Source organism: Psammomys obesus, unplaced genomic scaffold (genome assembly GCF_907164565.1).
Source record: "Psammomys obesus unplaced genomic scaffold, mPsaObe1.curated_primary_1811, whole genome shotgun sequence".
In the NCBI taxonomy this organism is placed as follows: Eukaryota; Metazoa; Chordata; class Mammalia; order Rodentia; family Muridae; genus Psammomys; species Psammomys obesus.
In genome coordinates, this window is record NW_026585987.1 from 5,496,813 (window position 1) to 5,505,665 (window position 8,853).

General features: G+C 42.6%; 1 protein-coding gene across 1 annotated transcript in view; it reads left to right on the forward strand.

Annotated features, from left to right (window-relative positions):
• The window catches only part of Dnajc21 (DnaJ heat shock protein family (Hsp40) member C21), a 21,699-nt gene that overhangs the window by 666 nt on the left and 12,180 nt on the right, over nt 1-8,853 (forward strand). Inside the window, exons 2-5 of the mRNA XM_055601064.1 lie at nt 5-53; nt 6,417-6,510; nt 8,140-8,263; nt 8,497-8,619. Of these exons, the coding sequence (XP_055457039.1) occupies nt 5-53; nt 6,417-6,510; nt 8,140-8,263; nt 8,497-8,619 (390 nt within the window). The remainder of the gene's footprint in view (nt 1-4; nt 54-6,416; nt 6,511-8,139; nt 8,264-8,496; nt 8,620-8,853) is intronic.

The following is an 8,853-nucleotide window of genomic DNA, read 5'->3' on the forward strand; positions in this document are numbered from 1 at the left end:
CGAGGAGGAGCTCAAGAAGGCCTATCGGAAGCTGGCCCTGAGGTGGCACCCGGGTAGGTGACCGGCGGTCGGGAAGCCGGGCGGGCCTCCTCACGCTGCCTCCCCGCGGCCGCGAGACCCCGGCGGGGCCGCCGTCGCCCGCCGTCGGGCCTGAGGGGGGGTGTGGTGAGGACGGCGCGGACCCCGCGGGCCCCTCCCGCCGCCGCGGACGAGCGGGCGCGGCGAGCAGCTGCCCCGGCGCCCGCGGCCGGGCTGCCGGCCCCTCGCTCCCGCCCCGGCCGGCCGGATGGCTTTTAAACAGGCCTGCTCGCGCCCGCCCTCGGCGTTCCCGGGCTCCCGCCGACCCGGCCCCGCGCAGAGCACGAGTTTCCCACGCCAGAGAGTTCTAGTTAGGCGCCGTGCCCACCGAACTCTGCGAGGCTCCTCAGGAGTTGGCTGAAGCAACGCCCCCGGGGTGGTTCACTGCTGCTGTAAAACGGGTCTGGGAGACTTTTACCAAGTCTGGTCTTCCGGGCTCCGAGACTTACGTAGTTGAATCCCTGCTCCCCGAGATTCCTAGCAGGCTCTCCGCCCCTCTTGGTAGTGGGAATTAAAGCTGGCGCCGCGCACCTGCCGGCAAGCGCTCCACCATCGAGCTACACCAGCTCGCGTGTTTAAGGAATCCTTTGGAGACGGGGTCGCGCTACGTTGCCAAGGCAGCCTTGGAACCTGTGTCTGCCTCACCTTCAGGAGTGATCGGGATTACTGTCTGGTGCCACCAGGCGGGGGTTGCTTTATCTGCTTGTTTTTGTTGCAATTTTGCTTTGGTAGTTTCTCCTTAACTTTAAGCTGTGCTTCCCAGAGTCTACCTAAGATGGATACACACGTAGGTGACTAAGAGCTCCTAGTAAATAAACTTTATTTCAGTGGTATACACTTACTTTTTGCTTAAAAAGAGAAGTAACTGGACTATATAATACAAACATTTAAACCCAGTTTTTCCCGTACCTGTCCAGAGGATGCAAGTCACTTGCACAAGCATATAATATGTATTTTGAAAAGCTAAACCAGGGACCTCAGAGTTTTTGTTAGAACATGCCTTTCACACATGAATGTTAACTACAAAATAGTAGGAGGAAAATAGTGTAATTGCTATTTGGGTTAAGAGAACCATTAGCATCCAAGTAATAGGGCAGGGTTCCACTGTATACTGAGAGATACTGAGGCTTCTTCTCCACAGGGAGGACCTTGAGCTGTGTCCTGTTTCAAGAAGAGCACAGTGGTGGACAAAAGATGTCCCTGGGGGATGGAGGGCAATACTTACATGGAAGGCTGGTTTGGAAGAGTGAAAGGAAAGATTGGAGACCCAGAGTGGGAAGGCAGGTAGTAGATGGAACAGGAAACGTAGGTGTTGGTGTGATAACCATAAATGAGGAACGTATGTGCATGTACACACACACACACCCTATTAAAAGGGCCGAAGCTTTATCATAGCAGGAAGTCAAAAGAAATAGCCAAAATAACTAAACCCAGAGAAAATCTACAAGTGGCAGAAAAACATTGTTATAGAGTAATGGCTAATTATCATTAGAAGCTGAGTTAGAAGGAAGTTGGGAGTTCCTTGACTTTCAGAATGAGAAAGGGCAAGGCAGAGAATTAATTCTAAGGACAAATGCATATGTAATTTTGAAGATAAGTTTTTTAAAGATTTATTATATATGTATGTATATGGATGATCTATTTGCATGTATGCCTTCATGACAGAAAAGGGCATCAGGTGGTTGGGAGCCATCATGTGGGTGCTGGGAGTTGAACTCAGGACCCCTGGAAGAGCAGCCAGTGCTCTTAACCTCTGAGCCATCTCTCCAGCCCTGAAGATAAGTTAATAAAACATTCTTGGGACCTAGACAAATCAAATTGTAGTGAGTCTTGGATATTAGGCTAAGCACTATGTATTACTATTATTATTACTTTGCTAGTATATAGAGTCTGCCCTGGTTTTATTATAATGTCTTGGATGGTTCCATGAAGGAAATTGAGGCCTGAAGAAACCTGGAGGCAAGTCAGAAAATGTCCCAGTGGACAGGCATGGGGGAGGAGAAAGGTTCAGGTGGAGAGATGATAGGAAAATTAATGATTTTTGGACAGTTGGACAGTTCAACGAGGGGAGGAAGAAATATTGCTGATTGACTTTGAGGCCAAATGTGTTAGGAACTGAATATACAGTGCTGTCTGAGTATCATGATTCATCCTAAATAACTTGGAACGATTGTATATTTCTACTTCCTCAGGAGTCATGATTTCAGTGTGCTTGCTTTGTTGGGCCACTTGGTCTTTTAGTCAATAGATGTTTAAGCTCAGTCTATGTGCAAGGCACATTGTTCGATATATTGGGAGCTAAGCCTTGTTTCAGAGAAGTGGCCTTCCAAAATTCATCCCATTCTCGGAGTAGTGCTTTGTTAGGTGAAGAAGGCAAGAGAGGCCCCTGCCCTGGTTTGGCCATGCATTCTGTGGAGACACAGGACTGAAAAGTCAGTTTGAATCCTACTGGAGAAGGGCATCTACGGCAGATTCAAGTGTTGGTGAGTAAGTCCATGCACTCACCTGGCCAGCTTTGCATCTCTGGGTGAGAGAGATGGGAAGGGCCACCCAGGAAACTTGGCTGTGAGGGTGTAATATCTTGGAGGAGACACAAAATGATAGGCTTGGCAGTATGCCTATTGAGAGAGGAGAAGGGAGCATAAAGAGAGAGGCTAGCACAACCAGCTAAGTGGGGGCAGTCCAGGAGGGATGTTGTCCCTTCTGGAGTAGGATTTTAGCCTAAGAGCTTTGGTAAACCATAGAAGAACTGAAACACCAGGGTGAAAAATGCTGGTTTTTCAAGTTTCTCTCTGGTTGTAATGGGAGAGTGTTTTCAGGAAGGTAGGCCAGCCTGGAGATGAGGCCAGGACCACCAAACGGGAAATACTGAGCAACATGCCAGTGTTTCAGGGGTTGAGAAGAGGAGCTAGAAGACAAGAGCACTGAGATTGGCAGGAGGAGGTAGTGATAGTGATAGTAGAGGAGATTATTAGTTAGAGGCAATAGTGAATAAAGGCCAGTGATAGGCATTGCCTGTATCACCATGGGACTGCCATAGCAGTGCTGCAGCAAAAGAAGCAGAGGACTGCAAAGGAGTGATGCTTTCTCAGAGCAAGTTTCTGCAAGGCACAATCTAGTGATGTCTTTGAGAAGACATTGTAAGATGGTTTAGGAGACAACAGCAGAATATGAGTGTGAAGAAAAAAACTACACAGAATAGTTCAAGAATAGATTTTTAGTAAGCCTCGGTGATTGTTTGCAATACCTGTGTCAAAATGTAGATTTTGTTTGTTTTATTAGATTCTTGCTGTTACTTGCCTAACTCAGACACACTTACGTAAAATGAAAACCATGTAACAGATTAAAAACATTTAAGAAAAAAGTTTCGCTCAGAAATTAGATCTTGTTATTAGATTGTATATTCATAGGTTTTATGTGTTTAAAGCCTCAGCTTTCTGCAGAGGCTTTCTCCTTTCTTTGTGAAGGAAAAGAATGGGAAGACGTTGGACAAGGTAAAGTACTGCTAAAAGAACACACACAGGCAGGAGCATTCATGTGCATGTGCGCACATGTGCACACACACAAGGCAACTGTTTTTATGTAGGAAGACTCAGTTGCCAGCTTTTTTAACTTTTAGGCTATTCAGTTTGAGCTGCACTGTTGTGTCTTGACAGAAATGCTTGAGACTTAAAATTTTCTTTATTTTCTTAGAAGACATGAAGCGAACAAAACACAGCAGTGTGGACTGGCAGTGACACTGAAGCTGTTTAGCAGCCCCTCTTGAGGGGTTTGTTATTGTTGAGTGATGACACGGATATTGGAAAATACAAGTGTCCAAGAGAGTATCGTCATCCTTTTCTTCATGGATCAGTTTATTAATGAGTTATGAAGATATAGAAATCTTAACACTTGTCAAAGGAACTTCACTTTGAAGGATATGAAGGCTGTGTGCAAATGCATGTGGCAGGAAGCCCGGTGTTGTAGTTAATGCAAAAACTAATTTTTTTTCTCACCTCACGAGAAATGAGGTGGCTGCTTGTGATAGTTTGTGTTTCATGAAGCCGTTAGAGACTTGCTCCATCATCCTCACCACGTGCATTAAACCCTCGAATTGAATGGAAGCAGTGAGTCTCAAAGGCAGAATTGCTTTCTCAGGAGGGAGAGCTTGGGAGAGCAGTTCTCTCCCATGGCCCTATGGATTTCTGTTTAGCAGCTCTTAAATAGGCCTCTCAGCATCCAAAGTGATAGTTCAAGATACTGGTCACAGAAAGGAGAAAGAAAGGGCAAAGAAGACACCAGGGATTTATGCTAGCTGCCTTTTAAGGAAGATTCTTGAAACCCACTGTAAAATGCTTTCATAGATTTTATTAGCAAGAGTATAGTCACATGGTTACCCCTAAGTGTCTGAGGAACAGAATCTTTACTACAAGGACAAGTATCCATTATCCATTATAAGGCCAGGGTTCAGCTGTTAGCCGGAAGAAAGGAACAGTAAATTTTGAGTATGAATTGGTCAGCCACAATTCTGAGCTGGAGGTAGGATACAAGAAGTAGGTTAAGGGTACACTGAAATAAGGACCTCCCAGGCCCATACCTTTTCATCGAGAGCAGTGTTTTTCCTGGAAAGCACCATTTAGTAAACTTGTGTTTGCATCTTATTTTAATTACTTTTCCGTTGCTGTGATAAGACACAATGACCAAGGCAACTTACAGAAGAAATTTGAGTTTACATTGTGTGTATGGTTTCAGATGGTTAGACCATGATGGCTGAGCAGAGATAGGTAGCAGGAGGCTGGAGCAGCAGCTGAGTGCTTACATTTTGATCTGCAAGTAGGAGACAAAACTAACTGAAATGGTTCTAGTCCTTTGAAATCCCAAACCTGCCCAAGTAACATATCTCCTCCAACAAGGCCACACTTCCTGTTCCTTTCCAAAGAATCCCACCAACTGGGACCAAGTATTCAAACCTTTGAGCTCATAGGTGTCATTGTCAGTCAAAACAAGATTGGCTAATGCTGGTTCAAATGGGTGCACTTTAAAAGGGGAGTTAGAATTACAGAGGTGGAAATGATTTTCAGTTAATATAAGACTACTTTTAGTTCCATAGGATAGAAGAGTCATGGCAAACTGTGCTACTTGGAAAAGTATCAATGTTAGATATTTGGCAGGAAGCCAGTTGTAGGGCTTGGGATCAGGTAACAGCAAATGAGAAAGGCAAATGCCCTCATGAACCACTTAGACAAACAGTAAGGCTGCGTGGGTATTTGGAAGGAAAACATTATAAGACAGGTATTGAGTGGTAGTTTAAAGAACTTGGTGTGTTCCATGTTAGAGTCAAAATGTTTTAATTCATGAATGTATTATCCACTTATGACGGAACAGAATTATCAAAGCCTTAGAGTTTAAAACAGCAAACAATGAAAACAATATACATCAGTTCATTATGTAGACTCTAAGGGTTCTGATGCTTAGAATGTGGGAACTGCTTCACTTATAGCTTCTGCTAAGGCTCTCTCACCACTCTTGGGAGGACCTGCTTCCAGACTCATGAACATGATTGTTGGCAGGTCCCTGTTCCTTTCTGCCCTCTGTTCTTCACCCATTGAACTTTATCCTTTGAAACTGTGTTCCTCACACTGTGACATTAGTATTCCAAGGAGAGGGCAAGAGCCCAGAATGGGAGCTGCAAGCAAAGATGCATTTTGAGTTTTGCAGTTCAGGAGGGCATGACTCAGAAAATAATTAGCTTGTGCCTTTTCCCCAGTGTGTATGTGTGAAGAGATACACATCTGTGGATTCTCTCCTACCATGTGGATCTCAGTGATTGAACTCAAGCTTTCAGGCTGGATGGGTGAATCTTTATCCTTATCTATTGTGTCATGTTGCCAACCACTCCTATTTAAAACGTGTGTGTATGTACACATAAACATGCTGATGCAGGGTCTCACCCTGTAGCCTGGACTGGCCAGGAACTAGCCATAAGACTAAGCTGGGCTTGAATTCTGAGGTCCATTTGTATGTGCTCCCAAGTGCTTGGATTAAAACCATGCACCGCCATGCTCTGTGTGTGTGTGTGTGTGTGTGTGTACGCATATGTGCATAATTATACATAAATATCTGTGTACATGTAGGTACATGGCATACATACAGGTATGCCATAGAGGTACATGGAGATCATGTGTAGGCTAGAGGATGGACATCTTAAAAGAGTCCAGTTTCCCTCTTTGCTGTATGGGTTCCAGAACTGAATTCAGGTCTTTAGGCTTGGGAGCAAACCCCTTTCCCCACTGAGCCATTTTGATGGCCCAAGCATGTACTTTTTTCATGACTAAATTTCTGTGACTTTATTTTAACAGATAAGAATTTGGATAATGCCGCAGAAGCAGCTGAGCAGTTTAAATTAATTCAAGCTGCCTACGATGTATTGAGTGACCCTCAGGAAAGAGCATGGTGAGCATTGTATTGTCACTCTCATCCTTGTTTAATGTGTTAGCAGGAATTGTCAATTTGGGGTTGTTGGCTTTTTAACAATTTAATACACTGAATGGTTTGGGACTGTTCTGAAGTATCTGTCACCTCGTCGTTATGTAAAGTGCAGTATGTGGGCAGGAAGGAATTTTAGGGACTATAATTCCAACTGTCTGGTGTTATCCATGATGAAGCAAGTTTGCTAATCTTCCATAGCTTTACCTCAGATGCTGTGAGAGCTTTCTCATGAATGAGGTTCCTTTAGTGTATGACAAATGCATTGTTTTTTTTCTTTAGCAGCATTTTTTACTTAATTAAAGGTTATAATACATTTCTTTAGAGTACTGGAATAAATTTTATTGTACAAATATAATAAGTCCTTTTAACAAAGATGAGCTTATAATATAGTTTCATTCTATAACAAGAATTTGAAGTTTTGAGTTTTCAGCTTCTCAGCTCTTTGCTGGTTTTGAACTTAGACATAATAGTGAAAAGTCATACTGTTATTAAAGTGCTACTGTGAAAGTCATCTGCTTTAAACATTGTATAGCACACTAACTCAAGAGAAAGGATAAAAGGAAATTCTTAATTATTTTAAACTACATAGAAGATCTTAAACTTTTCTCTGACGAGGATTTTGGAGCTCTGACCTAAAGCCAGATATATGCATATGCCTGTAATCTTTGCCTGTGGTCACTGCTAAAGAGAGTCATATGGGCCACATAGAGAGGGGGTTTCAAGCCACCTTGGGCTACAGAGGGAGATCTTTCCCCTGAAAGCCAAAACAAAACAATTTGCCATCCTTTTACTGCAGTGTCATCAATATCCTGTCTGGTTTTCTTTTATTTATTTCTTCTCTAAGTCTTAGATTGTCTTCTTGTCCCAAGACTCCCATAAAGCTCCTTCCTGGTACTGCTCGTGACCTAGGCTCATTACCATTTTATGGCAAAGTAGAAGGAACCTGGTTTTGAATATGGTCTTGCTGTTTACAGACTTTATGATGATGAACAACCACTATTTAATACTACCGAGCTTCAGTTTCCTGCTGTATCAAGCACGGATGATAATAAATACTATTACACATTTCTTACAAAGAGTAATTGTGTGTGTGTGTCCTAGGTGAAGTTTATAAAAACATAAAATAAGTATATGTTAAATAAGTATAAACATAAAAAAACATAAAACAAAGTTTGTGTTATTTATGTTAAAAAACATAAATAAGTTTTTCAGTTAAATGTTGGTAAATTCCCAGAGCATAAATGTATACTTAATGTATGGACCAGGTTATGTTCAATACTGTACCATTTACTAGTTCTCTTACGGATTTTCAGCTGCCTGTTGAGGGAGAGTCTAGAATTCCCAGTTGATAGTGGCTACTATTTTATATGGTATTAGAAGTTGTAGGCATGATTTTAATTTTCAGTTCCTGAAAGACCTGCAAGTCTTTCCATTTTCAGATAGCTTTAATGTGATGAGGCTGTGAGTTACACATGTTGAAACACAGACTATTGTGTTGGCTGATTGAGAACAGAGTCCTTGTAAATTTTTACATAATTATAGTTAAATTAAGCCCTTTTTTTGTCCAGCTTTCTTCATCTTTGAATCTTTTAGGTATGATAATCATAGAGAGGCCTTACTTAAAGGAGGGCTTGATGGAGAATATCAAGACGACAGCTTAGATTTGCTTCATTATTTCACTGTTACCTGTTACTCTGGTTATGGAGATGATGAAAAGGTAAGACAGGAATTTCTAATTTCTCCTCAAGCGGTTAAGTGAAACCCAAACGCAAAGAGACATCTTACAATTGTAGTGGAAAGTGAGTGACATCTGTTCGTGTTTGAGCTCTGGACAGTGTGGATGCAGGGCACCTGAGGTGATGAGGCGGGGCTTATGCTTTGTCAGCATTAGGGCCTGTCTTGTTGTCTGTGGTTCCACTCAGTTTCTGGCTTTGCTTTATTTTATTGTAGGGTTTCTATGCAGTATATCGTGATGTCTTTGAGCTGATTGCAAAAGAAGAACTGGAATGTATGTCAGAGGGAGATCTTGAGGATTTTCCAACCTTTGGCGACTCCCAGAGTGACTATGACACGGTAAAAGAAAAACTACAGTGCATCTTACAGTTTGATTCTCTCACTGGGTTTTCTAGTTTTACAAGGAATCATTTTGTCCACTGACCTGTTCTTCTCCTGTCTTCTAGTAGTACCCACTTTTGACTTGTTCTCTCTGTGGTTGGAATAGTCTCTTTCTGTGGCCAGTGAGACATCTTATCTATCTATTTATCTATCTATCTATCTATCTATCTATCTATCTATCTATCTATCTAT